Source organism: Hypanus sabinus, chromosome 21 (assembly GCF_030144855.1).
Source record: "Hypanus sabinus isolate sHypSab1 chromosome 21, sHypSab1.hap1, whole genome shotgun sequence".
NCBI lineage: Eukaryota > Metazoa > Chordata > Chondrichthyes > Myliobatiformes > Dasyatidae > Hypanus > Hypanus sabinus.
In genome coordinates, this window is record NC_082726.1 from 37,604,135 (window position 1) to 37,621,978 (window position 17,844).

The following is a 17,844-nucleotide window of genomic DNA, read 5'->3' on the forward strand; positions in this document are numbered from 1 at the left end:
GTTCTTTATCTTTGGTCATTATTATTAATCCTTCGAAGGTGAATTTTTTTACTAAGATGGCAGTTTCTTTAAAATATTTTTGGCTTTTGTTTTCGACCTCGACATTTATTTTTCGCTCGTCTTCTTCCTATAATGCATTTCTTATCACAGTTTAAATTTTTTTTGGTTTGTTTGGGTTTTAACCCGATTTATAAGTTACTAGTGATTATATTCTTTTTGTTTTTCTTACTATTAATTATATTAAGATGTTTGGTTTTAGTACAGTGATTATTATTTCTTTAGAGTTTGGGTGGATTTTTTTTTTATCCTTGTCTTATATTTGTCTTCTGCTGATATGGGGGTAGATTTAGTTTCATCTGTCCTTTTTCCCAGCCGTTTCCTGGTCTTTTTTCCCTCTTGGGTGGGGGTTGGGTTTTTTTCCTCTAAATCTTATGTTCCTTATATCAGTTTGTTTTAGTTTCTTCATTTGGGCTGATTTTAAACTACTAAAATGTCTGCGATGTCATCACTTCTGGGTCCGCCCCTTATTTTTGTTCCTCTTCCGGGTGCATGAGTTCATAATTTGGTTTATATATCAAAGGGTTGATTTCAGTAATATGGCTCAGACCATTAATTTTGTCTCTTGGAATACTAATGGCTTAAACCATCCAAACGGAAAAAGATTTTCAAAGTATTCCAAAGACTTAATGCTCATATTATTGTACAAGAAACTCGTGAGGAAAGAGGATAATTATTGCTTTTTTAGGTTTTGGAGGGTTCAACAGTACCATTCGAATTCGAATGCTAAAGTAAAGGGAGTTTCAATTTTTATTGACTCCTCTATTGCATTTGTCCAACACGATATCTTTTCGGATCTGAATGGTAGATTTTTGTTAATTACTAGCTTACTTTTTAACAAAAAGGTTGCTATGATTAATGTTTATGCTCCAAATGTGGATTGTCCCGATTTTCTTAAGTCCTTATTTACTTCTCTACCTAATCTAAATGAATATAAGTTAATAATGGGTGGTAACTTTAATTGTTGTTTAAATCCTTTGTTGGACAAATCTATATCTACTCAGACTTTACCTAATAAGTCGGCCACTTGTATTAACTCTTTTTTGACTGATAATGGAATTTTTGATATTTGGAGATTTCGGCATTCTAAGGACAAAGAGTTTTCATTTTTCTCACATGTTTATCATTCCTACTCGAGAATTGATTATTTTTTTATTGACTCTTGTTTTATTCCATCGGTAATTGGTTGTAATTATGATATTATAGTCATCTCTGACCATGCTCCATTAAAACTTTCTATTAAATTTACGGATACAGCTTCTAGTGCTAGACAGCGGTGATTTGATTCTACCTTACTGCAAGATCCGGATTTTATTAAAATTATGAAGGAACAGATCAATTTCGTCTTTTCAACTAATTCCATGGATGATATTTCTTGCGGAACTCTTTGGGACACTTTTTAAAGCATATATACGTGGACAGATTATCTCCTACTCTGTTGGTCTGAGAAAATGCATTAAGAAGGAAACTCTTTTATTGGTTGATAAAATTAAAGAGATTGACAAGAAATATTCGATTACTCCTAGTAAGGAGCTTTACAAACAAAGGGTTGAACTTCAAACAGAACATAGTTCATTACTTACATCTTCGATTGAAAATCAATTAATGAAAACCAGATCTGATTTTTATATATATAGTGATAAATCGGGTAAACTGTTAGCTAGTCAATTGAAGAATGCTTTGGTTAAACGTCAAATTACTAAGATCCGGCAGCAGAATGGGGATCTGACAGTTAACCATGATGAGATAAACAAATCATTTCAAGATTTTTATACCTCCCCGTATCATTCCGAATTCCCTCATGATCATACTACCATGTGTGATTTTCTTGGGAAATTGAATTTTCCAAAATTATCATCAGATGATCTTTCAATATTAGAAACTCCTATTACGGATGCAGAAATTAAAGGGGTTATTTCTTCTATGAATTCTGGGAAAGCACCAGGTCCAGATGGGTATACAGTAGAATTTTTTAAATGTTTTTCTGCTACTCTTTCTCCTTGCAGGGTTTTTGCAGGGTTTTTGAAGAAGCAATTAGATTAGGAATCTGCCATAATCTTTTTTATAGAGCTTCCATTTCTTTAATATTGAAGAAGGATAAAGACCCTACTGACTGTGCATCCTATAGACCAATATCTTTATTGAATGTAGATTCCAAGATCTTTTCCAAGTTACTGGCATCCAGGCTGGAGAAGGTATTACCCCAAATTATTTCGGAAGATCAAACCGGTTTTATTAAAAATCGCAATTCTTTTTTCAATGTTAGGAGATTATTGAATATTGTTTATACTCCTTCACATAGCACTTCAGAATGTATCATTTCATTAGATGCGGAGAAAGCATTTGATGGAGTTGAATGGCCATACTTATTTAATGTGCTTGAGAAGTTTAATTTTAGTCTGACATTCATTTCCTGGATTAAACTGATATATCATACTCCAGTTGCCTCGGTGCTTACTAACAATCAAAGATCTCCCTTTTTTCGTTTATTTCAGGGTACTAGACAAGGCTGTCCTCTTAGTCCATTATTATTTGATATTGGTTTAGAACTTTTGGCAATTGCTATCAGAGAATCACAGAACATTTTTGGCATTAATCGTGGGACAGATATACATAAGCTATCATTATATGCAGATGATTTATTATTATTTATTTCTGATCCTGAGAAATCCATTCCTGCAGTTATATCATTGTTGGTTCAATTTAGTGATTTTTCCGGGTATAAATTAAATCTTAAAAAGAGTGAAATGTTTCCTTTAAATAGACAAGTTCCAATTTATGGAAATTTACCTTTTAAATTAGTTAATGACTCTTTTATTTACTTAGGGATTAAAATCACAAAAAACTACAAGGACTTATTTAAGGTTAATTTTTTACCCTTAATTGATCAGATTAAATGTTTGTTTACTAAGTGGTCACCAATATCTTTATCTCTGATAGGTTGGATTAATGCTATTAAGATGGTTATTTTACCCAAGTTTTTATATATATTTCAAGCGGTACTAATTTTTATTCCGAAATCCTTTTTTGTTAATGTTGATTCAAAAATTTCCTCATATATTAGAATCAGAATCAGACTTTAATCGCCAAGTACCTGTATATGGCAAAATAAAAATCCTAGATTAGGTAAAAAATATTTACAGAAGGCAAGGAAAGAAGGTGGATTGGCATTGCCTAATTTTAGATTTTATTATTGGGAAGTTAATATCCGATATTTGATATGTTGGTTAAAGGATTGGGATTTATCTTTTAGCCCTCATTGGGTGAACCTGGAAATTAAATCTGTACAAGGATTTGCATTGGGTTCTATTTTAGGGACTTCTTTTCCCTTTGCTCTTTCTAAATTGCTGAAATGAATTGACAACCCGATAGTTAAACATACTTTACGTATATGGTTTCAATTTCGGAAATTTTTTGGGTTGACTCAGTTTGTTTTAAATATTCCTATTGTATCCAATTGCTTTTTTTATCCTATTATAGACTAAGCTTATTCAGCTTGGAAGACTAAAGGATTACTACGATTTTCCAATTTATTTTTGGTTAATTGTTTTATGTCTTGAACAATCGAATAAATATAATTTGCCTGGATTTCATTTTTTTAGATATTTACAGATTAGGAATTTGTTTGAACTAAATCCTTCTCAGAAAGGGCTAATATCAAAACTTTACAATATAATTATGAAGATACGTTCAGAGCCCTTCTATAAGATTAAAAATGATTGGGAAAGAGAACTTGACCTTACTATCCCTATTGAGAATTGGGATAAAATTCTTCTATTAGTTAATAAATCATCTATATGTGCTAAACATTCATTAATACAGTTTAAGGTTGTGCATAGGGCTCATATGTCCAAGGATAAATTGGCTCATTTTTATTCCTATATACATCCTATTTGTGACAGATGTCATTCTCAGATGGCATCTTTAACTCATATGTTCTGGTCGTGTCCGCTTTTGAAAAAATATTGGAAAGACATTTTTGATATTATTTCTACGGTATTGAACATTGATTTACAACCTCATCCTATTACTGCAATTTTTGGTTTACCAATGATAGACTCACTCCATTTATCCTCTTCTGCTTGTCAAATGATTACATTTACATTAATGGCTAGAAGATCTATTTTGTTGAATTGGAAAGAAATTAATCCTCCTACCATATTTCATTGGTTTTCTCAAACTATGTTATGTCTAAATTTAGAAAAATTTAGAAGTGTTGTATTTGATACTTATATTAAATTTGAAAAGATATGGAGACCATTTATTCAATATTTTCATATGACGTAATATGACCCTGTTCCGAGCCTATTTGTTATTCCAGTTTCGATTTTATATAAGTTGAGAGGATCAGAGTTGACAGCACTGATGATTTTGTATTTTTGTGAGATATTATAAACAGCCTTTTTTTCCATTTTTTTCTTTTTCTTTTTCCTTTTTTTGTTTTTTTTTCCTTATTAGTTATTAGATTCGTTTTTTTGCATTTTTTTCTTTTTTTTCTGTTTTTTTAATATATATATTATGATATACCTAGGTTTGCCTTGTTTATTTGTAAATTGTATCATCTGGTCTGGGTTTTGATTTGGGAATACTCATTTATACTGTAACCATTGCTTATGTATTCTTTCATGTTCAGTTGAAATGTGTATGTTTGTAATCCCATTATCTATGTATCAATTTTATTTTGTTGATATTAATAATAATAATAATAATAAAAAGATTGAAAAAGAAAGAAATTTGATAGGGAGAAAGTAAAGTCTAATGTGCCAGTATTTTAGTAGAGTAAGGGAAATAACAGCGGTATGAGAGAGAAGGTGGCCAAAGTAAATTGGAAGGAGCTGCTGGCAGGGATGTCAGCAGAGCAGCAATGGTGTGTGCTTCTGGGGAAAATGAGGAAGGTGCAGGACATATGTATTCCAAAAATAAAGAAATACTCAAATGGTAAAATAGTACAGCCATGGCTGACAAGGGAAGTTAAAGCTATTGTAAAAGCAAAGGAAAGGGCATACAACAAAGCAAAAATTAGTGGGAGGATAGAGGATTTGGAAGTTTTTAAAAACCTACAGAGAGTACTAAAAACTCATTAGAAGGGAAAAGATGAAATATGAAAGCAAGCAAGCAAAATAATATCAAAGTGGATAGTAAAAGTTTTTTCAAATATGTCAACAATAAAAGAGAAATGAGAATGGATATAGGACTGCTCGAAAATGAGGCAGGAGAAATAATAACGGGGGACAAGGAGATGGCTGATGAACTAAATGAGTATTTTGCATCAGTCTTCACTTTTGAAGACACTAACAGTATGCCTGATATAGTGTGTGAAGGAAGAGAAGTGGATGTAATTACTGTTACAAGAGAGAAGGTGCTCAGAAAGCTGAAAGGCCTAAAGATACATAAGTCACCCGGACCAGATGAACTCTACCCTAGGGTTCTGAAAGAGGTAGGGTTAGAGATTGTGGTGGCATTAGAAATGATCTTTCAAAAAATCATTAGCTCTGGCATGGTGCCAGAGGACTGGAAAATTGCAAATGTCACTCCACTCTTTAAGAAAGGAGGAAGGCAGCAAAAAGGAAATATAGATCAGTTAGCCTGACCTCAGTGGTTGGGAAGATGTTAGAGTCAATTGTTAAGGATGAAGTGATGGAGTACTTGGTGACACAGGACAAGATAGTACAAAGTCAATATGGTTTCCTTCAGGGAAAATCCTGCCTGATGAACCTGCTGGAATTCTTTGAGGAGATTACAAGTAGGATAGATGAAGGGGATGCAGTGGATGTTGTATATTTGGATCTTCAGAAGGCCTCTGACAAGGTGCCACACATGGCTGTTCACCAAGTTAAGAGCCCTTGGTATTACAGGAAAGTTAGTAACATAGTTAGAGCATTGGCTGATTGGTAGAAGGCAGTGAGTGGGAATAAAAGGATCCTTTTCTGGTTGGCTGCCAGTGACTAGTGGTGTTCCGCAGGGGTCGGTGTTGGGACCTCTTCTTTTTATGCTCTATATAAATGATTTAGATGATGGAATAGATGGCAATGTTGCCAAGTTTGTATATGACACAAAGATTGGTGAAGGGGCAGGTTGTGTTGAGGAAACAGGTAGGATGCAGAAGGAATTAGTCAGATTAGGAGAATGGGCAAGAACGTGGTAAATCAAATACAATGTTGGAAAATTCATGATCATGCTCTTTGGTAGTAGAAGTAAGTGTGTGGACTATTTTTTAAATGGGGAGAAAGTCCAAAAATCTGCGATGCAAAGGGAGACCTTGTACAGAACACCCTAAAGGTTAACTTGCAGGTTGAGTTGGTGGTGAGGAAAGCAAATGCCATGATAGCTTTCATTTCAAGAGGTCTAGAATACAAGAGCAAGGATGTGATGCTGAGGCCTTATAAGACACTGGTGAGGGTTCACCTTGAGTATTGTGAACAATTTTGGGCCCCTTATTTTAGAAGAAATTTGTTGGCATTGGAGAGGGTCCAGAGCAAGTTCACAAGGACAATTCCAAGAATGAAAGAGTTATCATACGAGGAACATTTGATGGCTCTGGGTCTGAACTCGTTGGAACTCAGAAGGATGGGGGGGGGGGATCTCATTGAAACCTTTCGAATGTTGAAAGTCCTAGACAGAGTAGATGTAGAAAGGGTGTTTCCCATGGTAGGAGAGTCTAGGACAGGAGGGCACAGCCTCAGGAAAGAGGGGTGCCCTTTCTAAACAGGGATGTGGAGAAATTTCTTTAGCCAAATGGTAGTGAATTTGTGGAATTTGTTGCCACTTGCAGCTGTGGGGGCCAGGTGGTTGGGTGTATTTAAGGCAGAGATTGATAGGTTCTTGATTGGACATAGCATCAAAGGTTACAGGGAGAAGGCCAGGATTGGGGTTGAGGAGGAGGAAGAAAGGATCAGCCATGATTGAATGGCAGAGCAGACTCAATGGGCCAGGTGATCTAATTACCCATTGCAAATCACAAGATGTGTTGAAGACTTGAAAGACTGTGGAGCAGAGCAATATTATGCAGAAATCAGCACATCTTAACACCCACTGGGAAATTCAAATTTTTAACTCATTTTGTTTGATTATGTTGTAAAATTACCCCAATATTATCAACTCTTGTGCAATGGCCAATATTGTTCCTCCCATGATATTTCAACCTCACAGGTTGAAATTGCTGGTTCTTTCCTCACAGACCAACTGCTGCTAATCCAGTTTTCCTGAAATCATGCTCTGTAGATGGCAACACTCAGATTACATTTTCCGTTCCCATTGAGATCTGTAACTTTATTGCAACTCAAATACGAGTTTTACAAATGTGCCCAGCCTGCTTTGCCTTTCGATCAAAGTCATAGCTCCTCTCAATTTCATTCCAATGTATTGCTACATTTTCATCAGTTTCTCCTTTTAAATTAGGGTGGTTACCCAAGCAAAGAAAGCACCATTTACTTTTCTTTCAGCCTATAGGACAAGGTACAGTATATAGATATATAGTATATATAGGACAGGGAGCACGAAGCACAGAATCAAATATCGCTGTGATGATTATACACTCTAGTATCAATTGTTCGGTGACAGTAAAGTAAATGGCTAACACGAGGGAGCATAGTTTTAAGGTGCTTGAAAATAGGTACAAGGGGATGTTAGAGAGTGGTGGGTGCGTGGAATGCACTGCCAGCAATGTTGGTAGAGACAGATACAATAGGGACTTTTAAGCGACTCTTAGATAGGTACATGAAGCTTAGAAAACTAAAGGGCTATGCAGTAGGGAAATTCTACACATTTTCTAGAGAAGGTTAAATGATTGGCACAACATTGTGGGCCAAAGGTCCTGTAATGTTCTGTACATTTCTATGTTTCCATGTATGTTTTATATATTCCCATTGCAAGAACCTCATTCTTATTCCACTGTCCTTAATTTTCATGGCCCAGTGTTCTGTGACTTGTGGAGAAGGTTTCCAGCAACGCCAGGTGGTCTGCCGAGGCAGTGATAACACCATCAGTCAATGTGTGGGTGAAAAGCCTGAGAGCGTACAAGAGTGCAAGCTGGCACAGTGCATTGGTAAGGATGTAGCCACATGTGAGTAAGCTGACCTTGGTTCTCCATGTTGTATAAAACAGCAATATTTTAATTGCACTGTTAATGTTGGTTTCCATTGAAATGCAGAGTTAATTTGAATTAGATGTAGAGGTCAGTATACCCAAAGTAAATAGAACCTGCTTGGTAATGGATATTTTTGCTATATGATTTTGGCATTACTGATGAAGAGGCAAAATTCAATATGGTAGTTGGGGTTTGATAAACATGATTGGAAAGAATGGGTGAGTTTGAAAGGCAGAAAAAAAGTCTGAAATAAATGAGGTTTTTGTGAAGAGCAAAATCATTTATTCTTTAATTCAAGGTTTTCAGGAATAACGGCTTTACAAGAAGGCCACACATGCAGGTGTCAGAGTACCATTACTGCCCATTTTTGTTAGTATTTTGGAACCACACAAAGGAGTGATTTTAGACTTCATTCCGCTAGTGAATCTGAATGGCTGTAAAGAGTCAGTGAGAGACCATAGTGAATCATAATTCAGCTTGTTTAGCATAGTAATAGAAGAGGACAGAAAGGAGTACAAGATATATAAGGGGCACAGCCAGATTTATTAGACTGGCCTACGTAGACTGGAAACAGTCACTTGGAGATAAATCTGTGTAAAGAAGTGGGAGGAATGAACAAAAAGATAATGAAGGCTTAGAACAAATATGTACTCATTAAAATAAAAAGGAGATCTTCCAGTTCTAGACACCCATGCATCTTGAAGAATATACAGGCAGGACAAATCTATAAGGAGAAACTTATGAAAGATATTGAAATCACACACTGTGGAAAGTCTGGATTATTAAGAAGTGAAATTTTTTAAAAATTGAGGGCAGAGAAGGGACATGATAAAATCAAGAAGCCTCCAAGGGTGGGACTAATGGAATAGTCTGAAAGACAAGAAAGAGTATTTGGTTAAATCCGTAAATGGTGTGTGAAGTTTTGAATGAATATTTTTAACAGAGGAGTATATTTCCATTACGGAAGAAGAATGTGAGGTAACAGAAATATTAAGCAGAGATAGACCATGAACACAAGAGATTCTTCAGATACTGGAAATCCAGAACAACATACACACAAAATGCTGGAAGAACTCAGCAGGTTAAGCGCCATCTATTGAGTGGAATTTCCAATCGACTTCTTCGGTCAAGACCCTGCATTAGGACTGGAAATGAAGGGGAAAATAATAATAAGGTGATGCGGGGAACAAGCTGGCAAGTGACAGATGAAATCAAGTGAGAGGTGTAAGAGGAAAAGGGCTGAAGAAGAAGGAATCTGATAGGAGTTGAGAATGAGACTGTGGGAGAAAGGTAAAGGGGGGGCACTAGAGGGAAGTGATAGGCAGATAAGGAGAAGAGAAGGGATATTTGGGAGTCAGAATGATAAATAAAAAAGGGAGAAGAGGAGGGGGTGAAATTACTAGGAGTTAGAGAAATTGATGTTCATGCAGTCAGGTTTAGAAGAATATGAGAGAAACAGAGAAATGATGTGTTAAAGGATCTAGCATCTTTAAAAATGAATAAGTCAGCAGGCCTGAAGAAAATAAACCTCAGGCTCTTGAAGAAACAAGGGAGGAGTTAGTGCATGCTCCCACTATAGATTTCTAACACTCTTTGCTACCAGAGAACAGATGTAAAACTATTAGAAGAGGAGGAAGTGACAGGTTGAGTAATTATAGATCACTCATTTTGGTAATTGTTGGAGTAAATTATGGGGGAAGATAGATAAGCATTTAGTGAAACGGGTAAATCGAGGATAGCGTAGATTTGTTAAGAGATTTGTAAGGACATGTTCGGCGCAGCATTGTGGGTCGAAGGGCCTGTATTGTGCTGTAGGTTTTCTATGTTTCCAGAACATCATCACTGATTTTTTTTGAGGAGGTCCTAATGAAGGCCAATGTGAGTAAAGCACTTGATTTCTATACATGGTTTTGAGGAAGGTATTTGACAATCCCAGATAAAAATAAAACTAAAGCTCATGAAATCCCGGGAAACTGAAACTGGATTAAAAATAGGCACAGAAGGTAAGAGGTTGATAAGAGATCTTCTGCAATGGGATTCTGCACGGCTACATATATGGCTCCTTGCTTTTTGTAGTAGACAGCTTGCAAACGTAAGAAATAAGAATAGGCTACCCAACCATCAAGCCATTTTTAGCAGAGACTGGCAAAGATTTACCAGCCTCAGTGATAAGAAATCTCTGCTTATCTCAGGCCTAAATAGCTTATACATTATGAAATAAAAAGCCCCCACCCCTTACCCCCACCCCATCATCCCTCCACTGTCCTAGTGTGCTGCAGAAAGGATGTGATAGCACTGAAGAAGCTATACAGAGGATTTGCATAGATATTACCATGCCTCAGAATAATAGTTAAAGACAGACTGCTAGTTGGGGTTGTTTACTTTGGAACAAAAGAATCTGAGAGGAGATTTAATTGAGATAAACATTATTGTGCTGGACAAGATGCACAAGATGGACCTGTTTCCCTTGGCAGATACATCAATAAATACTGAGCATAAGTTTACATTCATCAGTTGAAGTACTGGAGGGAATTTGGGGGGTACGAACAAATGTCAGTCCTCCAGAAATGGCTGCCAGAAACCATCACCACATTTTAAAGAGCCATGATCTGCAGGTCTGTAGATTATGAACTAGGACATAAAATTGGCCTGGTTTGCTTATAGACCAGGATGAAATGACTGCTCCTGTGCTAAAAATGTCTGATTCTGTAACTTTCTAGGCATAAGTTGGGTACTCCAATGCCTAGGTCAGTGGTAATGTACAAATTGTCTATTAACATCAGCTGACAAAAAATTATAATGAATTTGGTGTTTGTTGCAATCAAGCTCCCAATATGCATTCTCAGGGGACATTGCTCTGAGAACGATTTGAAAAAATTAACCTGGTTTTCATTCATCTGATTTTGTCAGTTAATGAATTTTGACTATTATGCTATAAAGTTAAATAAAATATTAATTTTATTAAATAATCCCTTTGGTTCATTTAGGAAAATCTATTGTTTTCACTCCAAGTATGGAAACCATTGTCCAAGTAACTCCACGGGACAACTGGGTGTCACAGCTCGTACCAGAGAAGCCTCTTCATAAGATCCTAACAAGTAAATCACACTTTACCAGAGCTTGTACTAACAAAGTTTAAATATTGGATTAGATTTTAAGAAATACCACAATAGATTTGCACTTTGGGTAACTAATCAGAAAATCAAGTGCTTGTTTTTGTGACTAACCAAACCTTTGAGCTATTAATATGAACAGAATTTCTACTATTACCTGGTTAGCACAAGTTGAAAAGAAATCAACTGAACCTGTGGATGTATTAATGAAAGCAGCTGGAGATTGCATTTGTAGCTAATCAAGCTATTTAGCAGCTCCAGTGCTTCCTCCACAATATTCAAAGTTCAAAGTAAATGTATTATCTAAGTACATAAATGTTATCATATACTACCTGGAGATTCAGTTTCTTGCAGGGAAAAAAGAAGTGCAGTAGAGTTTTGTGAAAAACTGTACATATGCAAAGAATGACAAACAACCAATGTGCAAAAGAAAGCAAACTACAAATAAAAATAATACTGAGAACATGAGATGTATAGAGTTCCCTAAGATGAGTCTGCAGGTTTTCGAATCAGTTTAGTGTGGTGGTGAATAAAGTTATCAATGCCAATTCAGGAGTCTGATGGTGGTAGGGTAATAACTGTTGCTGAATCTGGTGTTTGGGAGCTGAGGTGTCTGTACCTCCTTGCCTGATGGTAGTAGGTGGTAGATGGTTGATGGCGAGAAGATGGAATGGTTTAAACGGTAAGGCTCTTTGATGATGAATGCTGCTTTATTCTGGCAGTGCTCCATGTAAATGTACACTAGTTCCAGGACAGATACTTTGATATGTTAATACCAAGGGTTTTAAAGATACTGGCCTTCTCCACCTCCATTTCCCCAATTGAGGACTGGCTTATGGATCTCCAGCTTCTTCCTCCTATAGTCAATAATCAGCTGTTTGGTTTTGCTCATGTTGAGTGAAAGGCTGTTGTGACACCACTCAACCATATTTCATTCTTCCTTCTATATGCCAATTTGTCACCCCATTTGTTTCAGCCAACAACAGTGGTGTTGTCAGCAAACTGAATTATGGATTTGGAGCTGTACTTTGCCACACAATCATAGATATTAAGTTGGTAGATCAAGGGTCTGGCCACATGGCCCTGTAGTTCACCTGTGCTGATGGTAAGTGTGGAGGAAATGTTACTGCCAATCCATACCAGCTAGAGTTTTCCAGTGAGGAAATCAAGGATCCATTGCACCTGGAAATACCAGCACCCTGGTCTTGAAGGTTATAATGAATTTCAAGGGGATGATTCTGTTGAAAGCTTAGCTGCAGTCAATGAACAGCATCCTAAAGTATGCATTTTCATTTTCCAGGTGTTCCACTGCAGAGTGAAGAGCCTCTGTATGCCTTTTCTTTCAATTTGATATTATCCTTTAACTGGTTTAGTTGACTGTGGATAAATTAATCTCATGGAATCTTTATTTTTCAGTAGAATACATATTAGAACATAGAGCAGCACAACACAAGAACAGACTTTTCAGCCCCAGTGTCTGTGCTGAACACAATGCCAAATTAAACTAAATCTCTTTTGCCTGCACATTATTCAAATTCCTCCATTCCCTGAATATTTGTGTGTCTATCTAAAAGCCTTTCAATTGCCACTATCTGCTACTCCCCTTGGCAGCCTGTTCCAAGGCACATAACACTCTCAGTGTAAAAGAAAATTTGTCTTGCGTGTCTCCCTTAAATTTTCCCTTTCTCAACTTAATTGCATGTCCTCTAGTATTGGACTTTTCTACCCTGGGAGAAATTATGTCTTTCATAATTTTATAAACGTCTCCCCTCAGCCTCCCATGCTCCAAAGAAAACAACTCAGATGAGTCCAACCTCTCCTTAGAGTTCATATCCTCTAAAACAGACAGCATCTGGTAAATCTCTTCTGTAACTTTTATAAAGCTTTCACATCCTTGCTGTAATGGGGTCAAACATGACTTCCTTACTGTTAAACTCAGTACACCACCTTTGAAGTCAAGCATGCCACCTACCTTCTTTACCACTCAATCTATGTCTGTAGCTGCTTATTGTGGGTATCGTTGAGAACAATTAATTATTTCCATGTTATTAGGATTGAGACTTGGATGGTAGTTATCTTCTTTTTGACTACTTTGCAATTCCAAAACCACTTCTCAAAATGCCCTCCCTGAAGAAATTTCCCTCCTTATTTGGGATTTTTATTTGTTTTTACCTTATTTACTCTCATTGGTTTTCATTCCCCTTCAAAACTTATGATATATCATGTCTAATTATTTAGTGAATTTCTTATGTTCTGACTTATTCCACATGGATTCCAACAGAAAATCAACTCTTCATCTTTAGGAGCCACAATATATTGTATATTCTAGATTTTAAGCATTTTTCAAATAGCTGCTCTTGTTACATTGTAAGATCCATGCTTCGTGTTGAGACATGCATCCTCTCGATCTCTGTTCCTGTGCCTCAAAGCTGTACTGGTTGACAGTTCCATTTCATCCTACGCTGCAGGAGGAAAGGAGAACCATGAAGTAACTGCTTGAGAAACAAATGCTGGAAGTCTTGAGAGAGAAATAATTACAATTTTATAATGCTTTATCAGAACTGGTTATTTGAGAAACAGATTGGAAAATCTGGTTATCAGAAATTGTTGAGGCTGACTCTGCAATGTGCATTGAGCTTTGTGGGAAAGGTATAGGATGCCAAAGACACATTTGATGGAGATGAGAAGGATGCAAGTTAAAGTGACAAGTGACTGGAAACTTAGCGTCAGCCTTGTTGTGCAAAGTGCACCCAATTTGAGTTTGGTTTTGACTGATATAGGTTAGAGGGCTGTAGTAGTGACAGAGGTTGAGGTGTGGTAAAGGGGATTGTAATGTTGGTAGAGAGAGGAAATACTGTAGGTATTATTGATAATCAGAATAGAAGTTTGAGACAGGTCAGAGGTTACCCCCATGGTTCTCCTACAGAAGCCTCTAGGCTGCAATTGGGTATTGTTGGGACCTCAGTCGGTTAGGATGGAAATCGTCAGTGGAATTGGGCATGACCCTCACTGCCAGAACTTGGTAGGTGTGGACATTGTGATGGTTCCTTGTTTGAGATGAGTGAAATAGTAGTTTAAAGGATTAAAGCCAGCTTTTAGATTCATCAAAGTGGTGTCCCAGTTTGTGACAGCACTAGATGTCCTGCAAATGCCAAACAATGGTGTTGCCCAGAATTATGTGGCATGATTTCCTAGATAGTGGTTCAAAAGGAACGTGTACAAGGAAAGATGTGAGACAGAAATTACATTAGATGTGCAAAATGATTCAAACTTCTACAACAATGGAAAACAACCAACAAATGGTTATTGACTCAATTCATTCAGAGGCAATAATTTTTCCATTTGCATAGTGCAATCAAACAATCTAATTTTCAGCTACTATATAGTTTCATGTAGGTACATAGCCACATTGATTCTTCATTCTCAAATTTCATTGTTTGTAACTAAAATTAAACATTGCAATTTTAGGGTTTTTTTTTGCTTTGACTTCTGATGTGAATACAGCTCCAACAGAAGCCAGTATTTTGATTTTCTATTAAATAAGTAAACAATTTTAAGTTTTTAAAATTAGAATCACAATCATTAATCAGTAATTCATAATTTAGTTATCTTTTAACAAATCTAATTAACTTTGTTTTGATTCGATTCACAGAGGAGCCATGTCTTGGTGATAAATCAATTTTCTGTCAGATGGAGGTTTTGGCTCGATACTGTTCCATTCCTGGGTATCGGAAGTTGTGTTGTGTATCCTGCAAAGAGAGAAACCCAAATTCACCACCTCCTGTTTCTCAGGCTGCCACAGGAACTGAAAGTTCTAAGGGCACTACCCATTCTAGTCCCAGCCCAGAAACAACAACAAAGCCAACCGTCACAACATTCAGAGGGACCACCGTAAAGGATGAGGCTTTGCCAACAATTCTTCCTTTAGCAGAGAACAGTGACGGCAGTAATGCATTTTCACCTAAGATATTTATTGCAGAGTCTCAAGGAACTACTAAAGGCTTTGATAGGCTAAATAGTCGCACTTTTGCAAGTACATTCAGGTTTCCTACTAAACAGGTAACACAACGCACAGAGGAGGGCCATTTTGACTCCTCAACTACTCGTCAGTTGTTTATAAATAACGGCAAGACTTTGCCTCTTACAACTACCTGGAGCAATCGTTGGAGCTCAGCAAGTACAACAAGACAGAGAAGGGATGCTGGTGAATCAGAAGCAGATTTGGCCAACAGAATCCCACCCATCACAACATGAACTTCCAATTCAACAACACTGCTGTCCATTAAAATAAACCCTGGTTTTCCAGTATCTTCTCAGTGCTAATACATAGCACTCGTGAGTTGCTTAACACTCATGCTCAACTGAAGGTTACTTCAGCCAGTTTCAGTTTAAGCTGCTGTTAAAGCTGTGCTGAGGTCAGTAGTTTTATACCATCTTCATTCAAGTTGCTGATGATTGTACAGATATTGTAAAAGGTAACAACCACCTTATGGCAAAGGTCACTGTCTTTGGATACAAAATTAGGTTGATTTAATATAAAGCTACTACATTGAGCATTTTCAATATGCAATGAACACTTTAGTCAACAGATTCATTCTGATGGCATCATTGAAACAAACAGAAGATCTCAGATTTATGGAATGACTGCTTCTCATAAAGAATGATGCAATTTAAAATTCCTTTGAGACTTTTGTGATGATATTGTGATAATTAAATGATAAACTTTCATCCATATTGTATATAATGTAAATGTTAGCATCTTAAAAGTTAGTAGGCTTATAATATGCAAGTAAATGATGGCTGTTTTGTTAATTTAGTTGTTGCTTGTACAGATCTGCTTTATCTGCTGCTTGGCACATCATTCATTACAGAGTACATACATTAACATTCTTTTTGCATTTGTATAGTTCCTGTACATAAATGAATTAAGAGCTTTTAATTTTAATATTTATTGAATGGAAAAGAAATCTCAGTTTTTCATTTTGGAAAGAATTTATTAATGCTGGCCTCCACATCCCCTCATTTGTATCATCATTTCTTTGTATTGAAAGGAGGTCCAAACAGTTTAAGTTTAATTTATGGAGCAACTGGATATCAGCAGTACAAAGTGTATTTTCCACAAAACAGTCGATGCATTCTCATTCGATGATGTAGAAGTGATTTTTTTTTAGTCTACACTCTTTAAATTTTAGAGGCTTTAAAGTTGTTGTATGTAAAATTTTAAACAGGCTTTCAGGTCTTGTACATTCTTGTATAAAATCTAAACATGCAGTCTATTATCCGTGCAATGGCTGAACCAAACTGTGAAAATATTAGTCTATCACGAGCATGTGAACATGTAAAGTCTACAAATATTATCCGACCTCATGAAAAACAGTTTTTTTTGGAACTGGATTAATGAAAACCAAAATAGACTACAAACTGAACGTATGTAAGACCTAGAACTGGCGCTGTGCGTGACTGACCTCACACTATTAATTATTTAAGTGTAAATGCAGTTAATTGCATTAGTAATAATGTACTTTCAACAGTGTATTCTTCAAAGTAGCTGAGAACTGTTGGAAAACCCCGTACACTTAGCACTTAGTGAGTTGTTTAATTCTTCTACTCACTCCCAACACTTAAATCATGATTGTGTTTTTGAACATTGTATTTGATTAGCAACTAACACAAAATATGCAAAAATAATAGATAACTTGCATTCTTAAATCACTGTTTAGTTTACTGATCATAAAATTGGTAATAAATGCTATTTCAATATCTTGGTCAAAAGTTGTTTTGGAAGTTCCACCTATTTATAATTTACAGACTGAATTATAATTTTAAATAGTTTAATGTACTGCTCATCCTTTCAAAAGATTGCATTCATTGCTGAGAAATAGTGCTGCCTGTATTTAAATTAATATTTCTAATCATTGTAATATATGTGTAAGATATAGGAGCAGAATTAGGTCACCTGGCCCATTGAGTCTGCTCTGTCATTTCATCATGACTGATAGATTTCCCTCTCAGCCCCCAATCTCTTGCCTTATGTCTAAGTACAGTAAAATTCCAATAATATGCTACCTGTTCAGAAATGTAATTGTTCAGCAACCAGTTCTCTGAGTCCAGATTCACATGCTCCCTTTAATACTCTGAAGCTCACCTTCCTGTTGTAACACAACAGAGCCCCGGTTTCCTACACTCACTTTTAACACAATTCCAAGCTATTTTCAACATGCTGAGGATCTGTTTCTCCACTATTTCTTGAAACTTACCTTGTTCTGTTTTGCATACACCCTTGAAACTTACCAGGCTGCGCTTTTCTTGCATTCCCTTTAAACTTGTTTGATGGAAAATGTGTTGGCATATTGTGTAAAAGTGGATTTTAAAATATATCGGAGTATTAGTTGAAATACTATCTATAGTCTAGAAGATCTGCCAGACTGGCATGACTGAAGTCTTGATTGTGCCAGATTAACAGAATTTTTTTAAATTGAACCTACTTGACTGATATATTTAGTCTTCCCCAAAGGATTTTGATCGTATCAAATTTAAAGATACATAACAGTTTGTATCTTTAGTTTTTATAGAATTTACAGGTATCTA

General features: G+C 36.2%; 1 protein-coding gene across 2 annotated transcripts in view; it reads left to right on the top strand.

Annotated features, from left to right (window-relative positions):
- Positions 1–17,571, top strand: part of LOC132378970 (A disintegrin and metalloproteinase with thrombospondin motifs 14) — a 201,435-nt gene extending 183,864 nt beyond the window's left edge. Inside the window, exons 20-22 of one of the 2 annotated variants that reach the window (XR_009507247.1) lie at positions 7,972–8,119; positions 11,131–11,241; positions 14,909–14,925. Coding sequence is in view for 1 of the 2 variants with exons in the window: in XM_059946364.1 (XP_059802347.1) it covers positions 7,972–8,101; positions 11,131–11,241; positions 14,909–15,510 (843 nt within the window). In the remaining variant the exon portion in view is untranslated. Of the gene's footprint in view, positions 1–7,971; positions 8,120–11,130; positions 11,242–14,908 lie in introns of both variants that reach the window. The other variant, XM_059946364.1, reaches the window with a different exon arrangement.
- Positions 17,572–17,844: the final 273 nt, after the last annotated feature.